Genomic DNA, 19,098 nt, shown 5'->3' on the forward strand with positions numbered 1-19,098 from the left:
TATATATATATATATATATATATATATATATATATATATATATATATATATATATATATATATATATATATGTATGTACTGACATACTAACATTTATTGAGGTAGGAATATCACAGATTACATCACAAAACATCGTTGACAAAGTATGGTCGTAGTAGAATTCCTTTTTTCATTTTGTTAGTGTAGATGGACCAGATGTGATGCAGACCACTTTTATTTTGAAGCCTGAAGTGTATGGTTGGTTTAAAAGGTGCCTTGACGTGGTTTGATGACTGAGCTTGTATTCCATGGTACTGTTGGGATGTATTGTATTGGGATATTATTAAGATAATGAAGGATGAAGTGATTAAGAAATGTTTAGTATATACATGATTACAATAGGCCGTGCAAGTAATTATATCCTCTAAGTTCCAGTTAAAAGTGTGTCTTGGACAACAGTACTAAACACCAACAATGTTGTGTGTTTCAATGCATTCAACTCTCATCCAAACACAGAAGTGAAGTTCCACCTCTCTGAGTTGTCTGAAGATAAAATAGTTTTGTCTTGTCGGCCTTTCCAAAATGTGCCCTTTCCTTTGTCCATTTCTGCTCGCTATTTTCCCGCTTGTGGCTCACCGGGAACTAAAGGCAGATTTCAGACTACGGAACGGACTGAGGGTCAGACAGGACGCGTGCACAGTAATGAAGATTACAGTCAAGGTGTTATCATCACGTCGACTAGACATTGCTTGGTGAAGAAGTGACACCAAATGATGACATCACTGCCAACTATTGACTTTTCTACAGCTCACCTTCTTTCCTCATGGAACACCTTTGTGTTGCATACAAATGATGCATACGTACAGTATATACTGTTAGTCAAGGTGACATCATCCACGTGTGTGTGTGTGTGTGTGTGTGTGTGTGTGTGTGTGTGTGTGTGTGTGTGTGTGTGTGTGTGTGTGTGTGTGACATCATCGACATGTGTGTGTGTGTGACATCATCGACATGTGTGTGTGTGTGACAACATGGACAAGTGTGTGTGTGTGACATCATCGACGTGTGTGTGTGCGTGTGACATCATCGACGTGTGTGTGTGTGTGTGACATGATCGACGTGTGTGTGTGTGTGTGTGTGTGTGTGACAACATGGACAAGTGTGTGTGTGTGACATCATTGACGTGTGTGTGTGTGTGTGTGTGTGTGTGTATGCGTGTGTGTGACATCATCGACATGTGTGTGTGTGTGACATCATCGACATGTGTGTGTGTGTGTTTGTGTGTGTTTATGTGTGTGTGTGTGTGTGTGTGTGTGTGTGTGTGTGTGTGTGTGTGTGTGTGTGACATCACCGACATGTGTGTGTGACATCATCGACATGTGTGTGTGTGACATCATCGACGTGTGTGTGTGTGACAACATGGACAAGTGTGTGCGTGTGACATCATCGACATCTGTGTGTGTGTGTGACATGATCGACGTGTGTGTGCGTGTGACATCATCGACGTGTGTGTGTGTGTGACATGATCGACGTGTGTGTGTGTGTGACAACATCGACAAGTGTGTGTGTGTGACATCATTGACGTGTGTGTGTGTGACATCATCGACATGTGTGTGTGTGTGAGACATCATCGACATGTGTGTGTGTGTGCGTGTGTGTGTGCGTGTGTGTGTGTGTGTGTGTGTGTGTGTGTGTGTGTGTGTGTGTGTGTGACATCATCGACATGTGTGTGTGACATCATCGGCATGTGTGTGTGTGACATCATCGACATGTGTGTGTGTGTGACAACATGGACAAGTGTGTGTGTGTGACATCATCGACGTGTGTGTGTGTGACATCATCGACATGTGTGTGTGTGTGACAACATGGACAAGTGTGTGTGTGTGACATCATCGACATGTGTGTGTGTGTGACATCATCGACATGTGTGTGTGTGTGTGTGAGACATCATCGACACGTGTGTGTGTGACATCATCGACATGTGTGTGTGTGACATCATCGACATGTGTGTGTGTGTGTGTGTGTGACATCATCGACATGTGTGTGTGTGTGACATCATCGACGTGTGTGTGTGTGTGTGACATCATCGACATGTGTGTGTGTGTGACATCATCGACGTGTGTGTGTGACATCATCGACATGTGTGTGCGTGTGTGTGACATCATCAACACGTGTGTGTGTGACATCATCGACATGTGCGTGTGTGACATCATCGACATGTGTGTGTGTGTGTGTGTGTGTGTGACATCATCGACCTGTGTGTGTGTGTGACATCATCGACGTGTGTGTGTGTGTGTGTGTGTGACATCATCGACGTGTGTGTGTGTGTGACATCATCGACAGGTGTGTGTATGTGACATCATCGACGTGTGTGTGTGTGTGTGACATCATCGACATGTGTGTGTGTGTGTGAGACATCATCGACATGTGTGTATGTGTGTGACATCATCGACATGTGTGTATGTGTGTGACATCATCGACATGTGTGTGTGTGTGACATCATCGACATGTGTGTGTGTGACATCATCGTCATGTGTGTGTGTGTGTGTGTGTGTGTGTGTGTGTGTGACATCATCGCCATGTCTGTGTGTGTGTGACATCATCGACATGTGTGTGTGTGACATCATCGGCATGTGTGTGTGTGTGTGTGTGTGTGACATCATCGACGTGTGTGTGTGTGTGTGTGACATCATCGACATGTGTGTGTGTGTGTGTGTGACATCATCGACATGTGTGTGTGTGTGTGTGTGTGTGTGTGTGTGTGTGTGTGTGTGTGTGTGTGTGTGTGTGTGTGTGTGTGAAAGACCTTCTTGGTGAGAGTGAGTTTGTAGCCTTGGCCCAGCTTCTCCTTCAGGTAGAAAGGAGAACCGCAACATTTCAAGCCTCCGCTCTCCAGGAAGGCGATGCGATCACTAAGTACTTCTGCCTCGTCCAGGTGGTGAGTGGACATGATGATGGTGTGATCTGAAACACACACACACACACACACACACACACACACACATACAGGTTATCATGTGTAATGGGGAGCAAGTAAGTGTGTGATCATGACTTGTGGGGACCACACCTTTCTACAGGTTATGGAGGCATAAAAAGGTGAAAAGGTGTGAAATGTCCTCTGGCCAGTTAGCTCACACACGTCTTTAAATCTCTGGACTGATGAAGTCATGTTCTTACTGGGGAAGAAGACTACATATGCTTCATGGGGACCACATTGAAATCATTCTGCATCATTCACACACATTTGTACGTGACTACTGAGCAGCGAGTGCAGTAGCAGCTACAGCCTGATGAGGGGGCTGCTGTGCAAATGTCTCACACGCAAACTAAGCAGTAAACATGTTTTATGGGCCAAAGCTTCAAAATGACTTTGGCATCTTCACAATGGATCTGACTATCATTAAAAAAGGTTTCCCTTTAGGAGACCTGTTGTTTTGTCCCCATACCGTCAGAGGTCGTCTAAAGGTGACTGTGGAAACAGAGCCATGTCCCCATTAAGTCAGCATTGCCAGAACACACACACACACACACACACACACACACACACACACACACACACACACACACACACACGTGCGCACACACACTCACACACACGACCATGTACACACACACACACACACACACACACACACGCACGCACGCACACGCCCACGCACACACACACACACACACACACACAAACACATGCACACGCACGCACGCGCACGCACGCGCACGCACGCCCCCCCACAACAACACACACTCACACGCATGCGCACACACACCAACACACACACAAGCACGCACGCACCACACACAAGCACGCACGCACACACACACTCACAAGCGTACACACACACACATACACACACCCCAGCTATATTTGTGTACGCATATATATATATATATATATATATATATATATATATATATATATACAAACCCCGTTTCCATATGAGTTGGGAAATTGTGTTAGATGTAAATATAAACGGAATACAATGATTTGCAAATCCTTTTCCAGCCATATTCAGTTGAATATGCTACAAAGACAACATATTTGATGTTTAAACTCATAAACTTTATTTTTTTTTTGCAAATAATCATTAACTTTAGAATTTGATGGCAGCAACACGTGACAAAGAAGTTGGGAAAGGTGGCAATAAATACTGATAAAGTTGAGGAATGCTCATCAAACACTTATTTGGAACATCCCACAGGTGTGCAGGCTAATTGGGAACAGGTGGGTGCCATGATTGGGTATAAAAACAGCATCCCAAAAAATGCTCAGTCTTTCACAAGAAAGGATGGGGCGAGGGTCACCACTTTGTCCACAACTGCGTGAGCAAATAGTCAAACAGTTTAAAAACAACGTTTCTCAAAGTGCAATTGCAAGAAATGTAGGGATTTCAACATCTACGCTCCATAATATCATCAAAAGGTTCAGAGAATCTGGAGAAATCACTCCACGTAAGCGGCATGGCCGGAAACCAACATTGAATGACTGTGACCTTCCATCCCTCAGACGGCACTGTATCAAAAACCGACATCAATCTCTAAAGGATATCACCACATGGGCTCAGGAACACTTCAGAAAACCACTGTCAGTAACTACAGTTGGTTGCTACATCTGTAAGTGCAAGTTAAAGCTCTACTATGCAAAGCGAAAGCCATTTATCAACAACACCCAGAAACGCCGCCGGCTTCTCTGGGCCGGAGATCATCTAAGATGGACTCATGCAAAGTGGAAAAGTGTTCTGTGGTCTGACGAGTCCACATTTCAAATTGTTTTTGGAAATATTCCACATCATGTCATCCGGACCAAAGGGGAAGCGAACCATCCAGACTGTTATCGACGCAAAGTGTAAAAGGCAGCATGTGTGATGGTATGGGGGTGTATTAGTGCCCAAGACATGGGTAACTTACACATCTGTGAAGGCGCCATTAATGCTGAAAGGTACATACAGCTTTTGGAACAACATATGCTGCCAACTAAGCGCTGTCTTTTACATGGACGCCCCTGCTTATTTCAGCAAGACAATGCCAAGCCACATTCAGCACGTATTACAACAGCATGGCTTCATAAAAAAAGAGTGCGGGTATTTTCCTGGCCCGCCTGCAGTCCAGACCTGTCTCCTATCAAAAATGTGTGGCGCATTATGAAGCGTAAAATACGACAGCGGAGACCCCGGACTGTTGAACGACTGAAGCTCTACATAAAACAAGAATGGGAAAGATTTCCACTTTCAAAGCTTCAACAATTAGTTTCCTCAGTTCCCAAACGTTTACTGAGTGTTGTTAAAAGGAAAGGCCATGTAACACAGTGGTGAACATGCCCTTTCCCAACTACTTTGTCACATGTTGCAGCCATGAAATTCTAAGTTAATTATTATTTGCAAAAAAAAAAAGTTTATGAGTTTGAACATCAAATATGTTGTCTTTGTAGCATATTCAACTGAATATGGCTTGAAAAGGATTTGCAAATATTGTATTCCGTTTATATTTACATCTAACACAATTTCCCAACTCATATGGAAACGGGGTTTGTATATATATATATATATATGTAACAGGGTCAATTATGTCTTGTAAATAATGTATTTTATAATGTTTTATTATTGTCATAATTACACAAAATGTGTAAGTTACATGTAAATACCTGAATATTGTTCGATGTTTTGTCAATGTGGAACCATTGTCTCGTTGTCCCTCCTACTGCAATAATTACTGTGACACCTGTCTCTTTATATGTGTTGGACACGCCTTCCGACTTCCCTTTTGTCTTTGATAACTGGAAAGGGACTCGACGATGGCAAAAAGTTATTGACGACAATTGTATTCTGTGTATTATCAGTAAAGTGCAGCTGAGCAGCAACCATGGTGTCGCTCCTGTTCCAAACAATCCACACAACACAGAGGAAAAGACCACCGGTTACATATATAACATACATACATACATACATACACATATATATATATATATATATATATATATGTATGTGTGGGAAAAAAATCACAAGACTATTTCATCTCTACAGGCCTGTTTCATGAGGGGGGGTTCCCTCAATCATCAGGAGATTTTAATGGGAGCATTCACATACCATGGATTATATAGGGCTGGTTGGTTTCCTGGCGTGGGTATGAACCCACGCCAGGAAACCAACCGAAAAAGAACAGAAAACGAAACGACATCATCTGGTACAACCCCCCATACAGCAAAAACGTCTCAACTAACATTGGACACAAATTCCTCAATCTGATTGACAAACACTTTCCCAAAGACAACACCCTAAGAAAAGTATTCAACAAGAACAACATTAAATTGAGCTACAGCTGCATGAACAATATATGACAAATCATCTCAAACCACAACAAAACAATTGCAAATGAGCCGTCGGCCCCCGGACAGAGCGACTCCAAAACCAACAAAGGTTGCAACTGTCGAAAGAAACCTGATTGCCCTCTCAACGGAGGGTGCTTACAAACATCAGTTGTCTACCAATCTAAGGTAACACGCAAGGACATTAACACATCCGACACATATGTAGGATTAACTGAGGGAGAGTTCAAAACCAGATGGAATAATCACAAGGCTTCTTTCAGGAACCAAAACCTGCGGAATACCACAGAACTCAGCAAACACATTTGGGACCTCAAAGACAATAATATTGAATATTCAATAACATGGCAAATTCTTGTATCCAGCACACCTTACAATAGTGGTAATAAAAGATGCAACCTATGCTTGAAAGAGAAACTGTTTATTATTTACCGTCCAGACCTGTCATCCCTCAACAAGCGCAGCGAAATTGTAACAGCATGCCGCCACAGACGGAAACACCTCCTAGGTAACACATGAGCCAATCACCACGCCCCTACACCAGCCTGTACCCACCCACTCTGTGCCCTATATAAACCATGGTATGTGAATGCTCCCATTAAAATCTACTGATGATTGAGGGAACCCCCCCTCATGAAACAGGCCTGTAGAGATGAAATAGTCTTGTGATTTTTTTCCCACACATACATATTTTGCGTATATATATATATATATATATATATATATATATATATATAGTGTATATAATTACAGTATATATATATATATATATATATATATATATATATATATACAAATTCTTTTGTATTTTTTAAAATAAGAGTAGATGTACAACAAGATGTTTTAAGACCATCTCCATGCAACCAGAAGGTGATTTTCTAAACAGTTTTGAAAAGATTTGATCATAATTATTACAGACAAAAATACATTGTGAGAATCAGTTTGAATCAAGAATCGATTCTGAATCGAATCGTCACCCCAGGAACCCGAATGGGATGGAATCTGAAGGTGCCAAAGATCCACACCCTAACTAACTAACTAACTAACTAACACAGAGAGCCTGATTGACTCAAATCCAAATAGCGCGCTCTAAACAGCGTGTGCAATCTCCAAGATAGTGTGTACTATTAGTGGTGTGATCTGCATTGAAGAGTGGTATGCACCTCCTTATTTCAATAAGACACCATCCAGCACACGTTCATGTGATCGTGCTCCTAAACGTGGACTTTGCTTACCTTTTCAAACGTCATCTACCACTTTTTATGGGCATGTTACAAAGTGTCCTGCAGCAGGTGTGCTCTCAGGTGAGAGGCTGCACCTTTTCTGCTCAGGACGCAAGGAACGCAAATCTAAAGATGTTTTTTTTCGTATATCAAATATTTGAATACTACATATTCCATGTGAAAAGTGTTTAATCCGCCCCTTAACTCCCCTAGCAGCTATACAATTATAAAATGATGTTGCTGAATATGTCCAATTTTTCTTATTGAAAATGTTGACACACACACGTAGGGCAACACCCCTGGTTTAGTAGAGCATGTGCTATCAAACCTTCAGGCCCTAAGTCTCTACTTGCTCCAAACCTTCAGGCCCTAAGTCTCTACTTGCTCCAAACCTTCAGGCCCCGAGTCTCTACTTGCTCCAAACCTTCAGGCCCTAAGTCTCTACTTGCTCCAAACCTTCAGGCCCTAAGTCTCTACTTGCTCCAAACCTTCAGGCCCTAAGTCTCTACTTGCCCCAAACCTTCAGGCCCTAAGTCTCTACTTGCTCCAAACCTTCAGGCCCTAAGTCTCTACTTGCTCCAAACCTTCAGGCCCTAAGTCTCTACTTGCCCCAAACCTTCAGGCCCTAAGTCTCTACTTGCTCCAAACCTTCAGGCCCTAAGTCTCTACTTGCTCAAGCAACTGGAGCTCCACCAAAGTCCACATATAGCAATATTTCATTTTGGAAAGAATGAAGAAAGTCCCAAGACCAAAGAAGGTATGAAGAAAGTCCCAAGACCCAAGAAGGTATGGGGAAAGTCCCAAGACCCAAGAAGGTCGTGACTCACTCTTTTTATGTCGGATGATGACGTCCCAGATGCTGCGCCGTGAGCACGGATCCACGCCTGTGGTGGGCTCATCCAGGACCACCAGGCGGGAGTCCCCGATGAAGGCCATGGAGATGGACAACTTGCGCTTCATGCCGCCTGACAGCGTGCCCACCCGCTTGTGCCTCTGGGCGTACATGTCAGTGCTCTCCAAGATGCTGCAACACAAAGTCCAGGACTCACTTCATCAAGTCTTTGAATAGGACTAAGTACTTAATAGGACTAAGTACTTAATAGGACTAAGTATTTAATAGGACTAAGTACTTAAGAGGACTAGGTATTGAATTGGACTAAGTACTTAATATGACTAGGTATTTAATAGGACTAAGTATTTAATAGGACTAAGTACTTAATAGGACTAAGTATTTAATAGGACTAAGTATTTAATAGGACTAAGTACTTAATAGGACTAAGTATTTAATAGGACTAAGTATTTAATAGGACTAATTACTTAATAGGACTAATTATTTAATAGGACTAAGTATTTAATAGGACTAATTACTTGATAGGACCAATTATTTAATAAAATTAAGTATTTAATAGGACTAAGTACTTAATAGGACTAAGTATTTAATAGGACTAAGTACTCAATAAGACTAGGTATTTAATAGGACTAAGTACTTAATAAGACTATGTATTTAATAGGACTAAGTATTTAATAGGACTAAGTATTTAATAGGACTAATTACTTAATAGGACTAATTATTTAATAGGACTAAGTATTTAATAGGACTAAGTATTTAATAGGACTAATTACTTGATAGGACCAATTATTTAATAAAATTAAGTATTTAATAGGACTAAGTACTTAATAGGACTAAGTATTTAATAGGACTAAGTACTTAATAAGACTAGGTATTTAATAGGACTAAGTACTTAATAAGACTATGTATTTAATAGGACTAAGTATTTAATAGGACTAAGTATTTAATAGGACTAATTACTTAATAGGACTAATTATTTAATAGGACTAAGTATTTAATAGGACTAAGTATTTAATATGACTAATTACTTGATAGGACCAATTATTTAATAAAATTAAGTATTTAATAGGACTAAGTACTTAATAGGACTAAGTATTTAATAGGACTAAGTACTTAATAAGACTAGGTATTTAATAGGACTAAGTACTTAATAAGACTATGTATTTAATAGGACTAAGTATTTAATAGGACTAAGTATTTAATAGGACTAATTACTTAATAGGACTAATTATTTAATAGGACTAAGTATTTAATAGGACTAAGTATTTAATAGGACTAATTACTTGATAGGACCAATTATTTAATAAAATTAAGTATTTAATAGGACTAAGTACTTAATAGGACTAAGTATTTAATAGGACTAAGTACTTAATAAGACTAGGTATTTAATAGGACTAAGTACTTAATAAGACTAGGTATTTAATAGGACTAAGTACTTAATAGGACTATGTACTTAATATGACTAAATATTTAATAGGACTAAGTATTTAATAGGACTTGGTATTTAATAGGAATAAATACTTAATAGGACTAGGTATTTAATTTGACTAAGTACTTAATATGACTAGGTATTTAATAGGACTAAGTATTTAATAGGACTAAGTGCTTAATAGGACTAAGTACTTAATAGGACTAAGTATTTAATAGGACTAAGTACTTAATAAGACTAGGTATTTAATAGGACTAAGTACTTAATAAGACTAGGTATTTAATAGGACTAAGTATTTAATAGGTCTAATTACTTAATAGGAATAATTATTTAATAGGACTAAGTATTTAATAGGACTAAGTACTTAATAGGACTAAGTATTTAATATGACTAAGTACTTAATAGGACTAAGTATGTAATATGACTAAGTACTTAATAGGACTAAGTATGTAATAGGACTAAGTACTTAATAGGACTAAGTATTTAATATGACTAAATACGTAATAGGACTAAGTATTTAATATGACTAAGTATTTAAGAGTACTAAGTATTTAATATGATTAAATACTTAATAGGACTAAGTATGTAATAGGACTAAGTACTTAATAGGACTAAGTACTTTATAGGACTAAATACTTAATAGGACTAAGTACTTAATAGGACTAAGTACGTAATAGGACTAAGTATGTAATAGGACTAAGTACTTAATAGGACTAAGGTGCTGAATCCCGACTCACTACCTTGTAATGTTCAATGCCGACAAAGAAATGAATTTAAAAGAAGGTAAATTAGGTAATACTCCACTTTCTGAAAAATGCCTTAGCTGGATGCTAATATACATTGACTTTGCTATTGACATGCTACTGATTAGCATTAGTGAATGTGTGGTTGCAGCTGCTGTGTAATACGTCAAATACTTACAGTGTTAACACTTTCTGGGTGGTCACAAAAATAAAACGTAGCGTAAATCAGAGTTCTTAACCTTTTAGAGCCCAAGTCTTCCACTACAGACGGGCCCGGGGCCCACTCAAATATTTACACTGAATTGCTAATCTTCCTCTTGATTTGAATAATTCTATCTGACCTACTTACAGTTTATGACCTTGACCTTGACCTACTTACAGTTTATGACCTTGACCTTGACCTACTTACAGTTTATGACCTTGTCTAATGACATAAACACATGTGATTATTATCAAGGCTTAGGTCAGGCTGATGAGCAAAATAAGTCATAATCAAATATACTGCATGAGAAGGGAGTGACGAAAAAGACACTTACAAACAATTATGTTGTGCTGAAATAAATAAACTATCCATCCATCCATTTTCTACCGCTTGTCCCTTTAGGGGGTGGCAGGGGGGTGCCGGAGCCTATCCCAGCTGCACTCGGGCAAAAGGCGGGGTACACCCTGGACCAGCTCAATAAATAATAAGCATGTTTCTTAACTAAACCGTCAATAAAATGTAAGTGCAAATGAAAATGCAGCTTCACCACTTTAGTCATATCTTTTGCGCTTCTGAAACTTCTCTATGACTTGAGCTGCAAAACTCTTCTGTTTGTTTGATGTTGTCATTACTGCCACCGGTGGTGGAAACGTGTATTACACCTGAGTACGGACCACAGCTGAGAAACTGAGGCTTTTTGGCGGCCCTCTCGGGGGCCAACAATGTGGCCCCCGGCCCTATGGTTAAGAACCACTGCCATAAACTATACACTACTGCCATCTAAGGTCTTGCAACTGTAATTGCAATGTCATCCCTACTTTAATGACTCTTGAGGGTGCCAGGGACTGAGGCCCAGCAGAGTTCAGGATTCTTCTCAGTACCTGGTAATGCTCTTGAGACGGTGGATTGGAAAGTATATTTCAAGGCCAACAGTTTAGCGGCCCACAGACATAGAAGTTAAGTGCGTGCATAAAAGCTGGGCTACTACGAGCATGTTGGACTACTTTCCTCCAGGGAAACATTGCCATTCAATTCTGCTCACTCCAACTACTTCACTTTTATTAGCAGCAGACACGCTCACCTGAGCAGGGCTTCAAGGCAAGCAAACACAGCCTAGTACCTGAAGTAAAGTCCTCCTGAGCCCGGAGGAGAGAGCCTAGTACCTGCAGTAAAGTCCTCCTGAGCCCGGAGGAGAGAGCCTAGTACCCGTAGTAAAGGAGAGAACACTTACGTTCGGACCTGCTCCTGCAGTTCCCGGCGTGACCAGTGGGGGGCCTTGATCTGTCCGTAGAGCAGGAGGTGCTCCTTGGCAGTCATGTGCTGGAAGAGAACGTCGTATTGCATGCACACGCCCAGCTGCTTGCGCACCTGCTCCAGGTGTGCCTGCATGTCCCGGCCGTACACCTCGATGGTCCCGGACGAGGGGGCGAAGAGGCCCGTCAGGAGGGACCTGAGCAAACGTTTTATTCTTATCAGTGTAGACTCTAACTAGTGACACCCAATACTAAAACTACATTCAAAATGTACTTACTAAAGGGGAATTGTTTTTTGATGTATTCTAAAACATAAAATACGGATAGTGTGAGGTAGCCAACAATGCAGCAACTCTATTCCGCCCATAAAGCCTTCTAAAAACATGCCAAAAACTGTAAACGAGTATTAGCGACATCAATTTAGAAGTGTGCAAACATATATGTTTTTAATAATTAGGTTAAGTACCTTTTTTGAGGCTATACATGTACAGTATACAGGTAAAAGCCAGTAAATTAGAATATTTTGAAAAACTTGATTTATTTCAGTAATTTCATTCAAAAGGTGTAACTTGTACATTATATTTATTCATTGCACACAGACTGATGCATTCAAATGTTTATTTCATTTAATTTTGATGATTTGAAGTGGCAACAAATGAAAATCCAAAATTCCGTGTGTCACAAAATTAGAATATTACTTAAGGCTAATACAAAAAAGGGATTTTTAGAAATGTTGGCCAACTGAAAAGTATGAAAATGAAAAATATGAGCATGTACAATACTCAATACTTGGTTGGAGCTCCTTTTGCCTCAATTACTGCGTTAATGCGGCGTGGCATGGAGTCGATGAGTTTCTGGCACTGCTCAGGTGTTATGAGAGCCCAGGTTGCTCTGATAGTGGCCTTCAACTCTTCTGCGTTTTTGGGTCTGGCATTCTGCATCTTCCTTTTCACAATACCCCACAGATTTTCTATGGGGCTAACGTCAGGGGAGTTGGCGGGCCAATTTAGAACAGAAATACCATGGTCCGTAAACCAGGCACGGGTAGATTTTGCGCTGTGTGCAGGCGCCAAGTCCTGTTGGAACTTGAAATCTCCATCTCCATAGAGCAGGTCAGCAGCAGGAAGCATGAAGTGCTCTAAAACTTGCTGGTAGACGGCTGCGTTGACCCTGGATCTCAGGAAACAGAGTGGACCGACACCAGCAGATGACATGGCACCCCAAACCATAACTGATGGTGGAAACTTTACACTAGACTTCAGGCAACGTGGATCCTGTGCCTCTCCTGTCTTCGTCCAGACTCTGGGACCTCGATTTCCAAAGGAAATGCAAAATTTGCATGGTTGGGTGATGGTTTGGGGTGCCATGTCATCTGCTGGTGTCGGTCCACTCTGTTTCCTGAGATCCAGGGTCAACGCAGCCGTCTCCCAGCAAGTTTTAGAGCACTTTATGCTTCCTGCTGCTGACCTGCTCTATGGAGATGGAGATTTCAAGTTCCAACAGGACTTGGCGCCTGCACACAGCGCAAAATCTACCCGTGCCTGGTTTACGGACCATGGTATTTCTGTTCTAAATTGGCCCGCCAACTCCCCTGACCTTAGCCCCATAGAAAATCTGTGGGGTATTGTGAAAAGGAAGATGCAGAATGCCAGACCCAAAAACGCAGAAGAGTTGAAGGCCACTATCAGAGCAACCTGGGCTCTCATAACACCTGAGCAGTGCCAGAAACTCATCGACTCCATGCCACGCCGCATTAACGCAGTAATTGAGGCAAAAGGAGCTCCAACCAAGTATTGAGTATTGTACATGCTCATATTTTTCATTTTCATACTTTTCAGTTGGCCAACATTTCTAAAAATCCCTTTTTTGTATTAGCCTTAAGTAATATTCTAATTTTGTGACACACGGAATTTTGGATTTTCATTTGTTGCCACTTCAAATCATCAAAATTAAATGAAATAAACATTTGAATGCATCAGTCTGTGTGCAATGAATAAATATAATGTACAAGTTACACCTTTTGAATGCAATTACTGAAATCAATCAAGTTTTTCAAAATATTCTAATTTACTGGCTTTTACCTGTATATACACATGTATAGTCTTTACATAAATGTGTGTACATAATTTTTTTTAATAAGAATCCATTTTTAAAAAGGTGACATGTTAGAAAAGGGGGCTTTACTAACATGTCACCTTTTTTGAAGAAGTTTCATTTTAATTATTACAGCAAACGCATTTTAAATGGATTCTGAATAGAATGTGAGGGAATGGTCGTGTTTACCATCTACAGTGTGGCCATGTTGGCGCGGGGAAAGGACAATGTTACCGTCCACGTACATGGTGGTGGTCTTGCCGGCACCATTGTGACCCAGCAGTGACGTGACGTGACCCTCATGGAAGACCACGTTCAGGTTTTCAACGGCCACTCGCTCGCCGTAGACCTTGGTGAGACCGCGGAGGGCCACACCCACTGGGAGGTCGGAGAAGTCCTCGCCCGCCTGAGAGGAGAGCGTGCCGCCGCCTGAGAGGAAGGTGCAGGAAAGTCACATGACACGGGTGATGAGGAAGGTGCAGGAAAGTCACATGACACGGGTGATGAGGAAGGTGCAGGAAAGTCACATGACACGGGTGATGAGGAAGGTGCAGGAAAGTCACATGACACGGGTGATGAGGAAGGTGCAGGAAAGTCACATGACACGGGTGATGAGGAAGGTGCAGGAAAGTCACATGACACGGGTGATGAGGAAGGTGCAGGAAAGTCACATGACATGTGGTGATGAGGAAGGTGCAGGAAAGTCACATGACACGGGTGGTGAGGAAGGTGCAGGAAAGTCACATGACACGGGTGATGAGGAAGGTGCAGGAAAGTCACATGACATGTGGTGATGAGGAAGGTGCAGGAAAGTCACATGACACAGGTGATGAGGAAGGTGCAGGAAAGTCACATGACATGTGGTGATGAGGAAGGTGCAGGAAAGTCACATGACACAGGTGATGAGGAAGGTGCAGGAAAGTCACATGACACAGGTGATGAAGAAAGTGCAGGAAAGTCACATGACACGGGTGATGAAGAAGGTGCAGGAAAATCACATGACATGTGGTGATGAGGAAGGTGCAGGAAAGTCACATGACACGGGTGATGAGGAAGGTGCAGGAAAGTCACATGACACGGGTGATGAGGAAGGTGCAGGAAAGTCACATGACATGTGGTGATGAGGAAGGTGCAGGAAAGTCACATGACACGGGTGATGAGGAAGGTGCAGGAAAGTCACATGACATGTGGTGATGAGGAAGGTGCAGGAAAGTCACATGACATGTGGTGATGAGGAAGGTGCAGGAAAGTCACATGACACGGGTGATGAGGAAGGTGCAGGAAAGTCACATGACACGGGTGATGAGGAAGGTGCAGGAAAGTCACATGACATGTGGTGATGAGGAAGGTGCAGGAAAGTCACATGACACAGGTGATGAGGAAGGTGCAGGAAAGTCACATGACATGTGGTGATGAGGAAGGTGCAGGAAAGTCACATGACATGTGGTGATGAGGAAGGTGCAGGAAAGTCACATGACATGTGGTGATGAGGAAGGTGCAGGAAAGTCACATGACACGGGTGGTGATGAGGAAGGTGCAGGAAAGTCACATGACACGGGTGATGGAGAGAGTGTAAGAAAGTCACATGACACGGGTGATGAGGAAGGTGCAGGAAAGTCACATGACACGGGTGGTGAGGAAGGTGCAGGAAAGTCACATGACACGGGTGATGAGGAAGGTGCAGGAAAGTCACATGACATGTGGTGATGAGGAAGGTGCAGGAAAGTCACATGACACAGGTGATGAGGAAGGTGCAGGAAAGTCACATGACATGTGGTGATGAGGAAGGTGCAGGAAAGTCACATGACACAGGTGATGAGGAAGGTGCAGGAAAGTCACATGACACAGGTGATGAAGAAAGTGCAGGAAAGTCACATGACACGGGTGATGAAGAAGGTGCAGGAAAATCACATGACATGTGGTGATGAGGAAGGTGCAGGAAAGTCACATGACACGGGTGATGAGGAAGGTGCAGGAAAGTCACATGACACGGGTGATGAGGAAGGTGCAGGAAAGTCACATGACATGTGGTGATGAGGAAGGTGCAGGAAAGTCACATGACACGGGTGATGAGGAAGGTGCAGGAAAGTCACATGACATGTGGTGATGAGGAAGGTGCAGGAAAGTCACATGACACGGGTGGTGATGAGGAAGGTGCAGGAAAGTCACATGACATGTGGTGATGAGGAAGGTGCAGGAAAGTCACATGACACGGGTGATGGAGAGAGTGTAAGAAACACCATCAGACCAGTGCAGAGAGAATGTGATGAGTGGACTTTGAGACCTTGAAGTGTAATAGTTCCCTCTACCTTTGCCCTTGTGGTCGGCCAACACAGGTGTGTTTGTGGTCATGATGTTGGCCAACAGTCGTCCTCGCCTGGCTGACTTCCCCCAGCAGCACAGGTGGTTCCAGAAGGAGGCGGTGAAGGGGAAGTACCACGGAGCTGCGATGCCATAGTCACCTGGTGGGGCAAGAAGGAGGACATAGTACAGAATAGTTCAAACCTTACATGTTGACTAGCATTCACAACCCCTATGGACGACAAGGACATATTTTTTCCATGAATTCTAAATCATTAAATATGGCAAGTAAGAGGTAGCTACTGGAAGTACAAACCCCGTTTCCATATGAGTTGGGAAATGGTGTTAGATGTAAATATAAACGGAATACAATGATTTGTAAATCCTTTTCAAGCCATATTCAGTTGAATATGCTACAAAGACAACATATTTGATGTTCAAACTCATTAACTTTATTTTCATGGCTGCAACACGTGCCAAAGTAGTTGGGAAAGGGCATGTTCACCACTGTGTTACATGGCCTTTCCTTTTAACAAGACTCAGTAAAGGTTTGGGAACTGAGGAGACACATTTTTGAAGCTTCTCAGGTGGAATTCTTTCCCATTCTTGCTTGATGTACAGCTTAAGTTGTTCAACAGTCCGGGGGTCTCCGTTGTGCTATTTTAGGCTTCACATTTTCAATGGGAGACAGGTCTGGACTACAGGCAGGCCAGTCTAGTACCCGCACTCTTTTACTATGAAGCCACGTTGATGTAACACGTGGCTTGGCATTGTCTTGCTGAAATAAGCAGGGGCGTCCATGGTAACGTTGCTTGGATGGCAACATATGTTGCTCCAAAACCTGTATGTACCTTTCAGCATTAATGGTGCCTTCACAGATGTGTAAGTTACCCATGTCTTGGCCACTAATACACCCCCATACCATCACACATGCTGCCTTTTACACTTTGCACCTATAACAATCCGGATGGTTCTTTTCCTCTTTGGTCCGGTGGACACGACGTCCACAGTTTCCAAAAACAATTTGAAATGTGGACTCGTCAGACCACAGAACACTTTTCCACTTTGTATCAGTCCATCTTAGATGAGCTCAGGCCCAGCCAAGCCGACGGCGTTTCTGGGTGTTGTTGATAAACGGTTTTTGCCTTGCATAGGAGAGTTTTAACTTGCACTTACAGATGTAGCCACCAACTGTAGTTACTGACAGTGGGTTTCTGAAGTGTTCCTGAGCCCATGTGGTGATATCCTTTACACACTTGTTGATGCAGTACAGTCTGAGGAATCGAAGGTCACGGGCTTAGCTGCTTACGTGCAGTGATTTCTCCAGATTCTCTGAACCCTTTGATGATATTACGGAGCGTAGATGGTGAAATCCCTAAATTCCTTACTTGTTGAGAAAGGTTTTTCTTAAACTGTTCAACAATTTGCTCAGGCATTTGTTGACAAAATGGTGACCCTCGCCCCATCCTTGTTTGTGAATGACTGAGCATTTCATGGAATCTACTTTTATACCCAATCATGGCACCCACCTGTTCCCAATTAGCCTGCACACCTGTGGGATGTTCCAAATAAGTGTTTGATGAGCATTCCTCAACTTTATCAGTATTTATTGCCACCTTTCCCAACTTCTTTGTCACGTGTTGCTGCCATCAAATTCTAAAGTTAATGATTATTTGCAAAAAAATAAAGTTTATGAGTTTGAACATCAAATATGTTGTCTTTGTAGCATATTCAACTGAATATGGCTTGAAAAGGATTTGCAAATCATTGTATTCCGTTTATATTTACATCTAACACAATTTCCCAACTCATATGGAAACGGGGTTTGTACACTATTACACCCATAAAGTACTCTAAAAACATCTAAAAAGCAGCAACAATTTTCCATTTACATGTGGTGACATGAATATTAACAAATATTAGCAATATTGTTATTATAAGTGCTAACACAGACAAACTATTTTTTAGTACAGTCATGACCACAGACAGTTAACTAGCTTATGTTGCTATATTGACATATTGAGCTGCTGCATGGCCTCTGAGTTGGTGAAAGTTAATTCTAGATGATAAATCATGTCTCTCACCTGGATAGTAGAAGGTTGTGGACATAATCCCACAAGTTGGTCAACTTTGACATCCAATTTAGATCCAAATATAACGAGAAAGACACGAAAATAGACTTTTTTCAACCCCTCGTGAGGATTATGATGACTTGTTGATGTAAAGTGGAAGATATAAACATCCCCTCAGTCTTTATCCCAATGAGAGCAGACATTGTACAGTAAGTGATTGTTTTATTATGTTTGTATATCTTGTTTAGCACTTAACAATACTGCTCATTGATACTTAGTGTTTGACTAAAGCTGCATCTGTTTAGCTTCCAAAACTTGTTGATCATCCTCCTTATATTCAGCCTCAAAAATAGAAGTTTCTGGATCATCAAAGTAGTCTTTGTTGTGTCCCATGAACAGTTTTATAAAAAGTTACTTTGAAAAAGTTATATATTATAGTTAATCGTTGCTTTATCAAAAAAGTAACTGAATTACTACTGGAATTACTCTTAAGTACATGTAATTAAATACGAGGGAAAGTAATTAACACGTTACTTAAAAAACAAAACAAATGCAGTTGATAGACGTTCCATACAGTGTGTCTGTGTCTGTGCTTTTAAAAGGCGGGGCTTGTTGCCAAGTGACGGTAGACATCAT

The 19,098-nt window shown here is 41.6% G+C and overlaps 1 protein-coding gene across 3 annotated transcripts in view; it reads right to left on the bottom strand.

The window, feature by feature from the left end:
- abca12 (ATP-binding cassette, sub-family A (ABC1), member 12) overlaps nt 1–19,098 on the bottom strand; it is a 170,432-nt gene that overhangs the window by 69,477 nt on the left and 81,857 nt on the right. For all 3 annotated transcript variants that reach the window (XM_061971824.2, XM_061971822.2, XM_061971823.2), the window contains exons 33-37: nt 16,399–16,551; nt 14,335–14,518; nt 11,974–12,192; nt 8,346–8,542; nt 2,783–2,940 (exon numbers count right to left, since the gene is read on the bottom strand). In XM_061971824.2, coding sequence (XP_061827808.2) covers nt 2,783–2,940; nt 8,346–8,542; nt 11,974–12,192; nt 14,335–14,518; nt 16,399–16,551 — 911 coding nt within the window. The remainder of the gene's footprint in view (nt 1–2,782; nt 2,941–8,345; nt 8,543–11,973; nt 12,193–14,334; nt 14,519–16,398; nt 16,552–19,098) is intronic.

This window comes from Nerophis lumbriciformis, linkage group LG13 (genome assembly GCF_033978685.3).
Source record: "Nerophis lumbriciformis linkage group LG13, RoL_Nlum_v2.1, whole genome shotgun sequence".
Lineage (NCBI taxonomy): Eukaryota > Metazoa > Chordata > Actinopteri > Syngnathiformes > Syngnathidae > Nerophis > Nerophis lumbriciformis.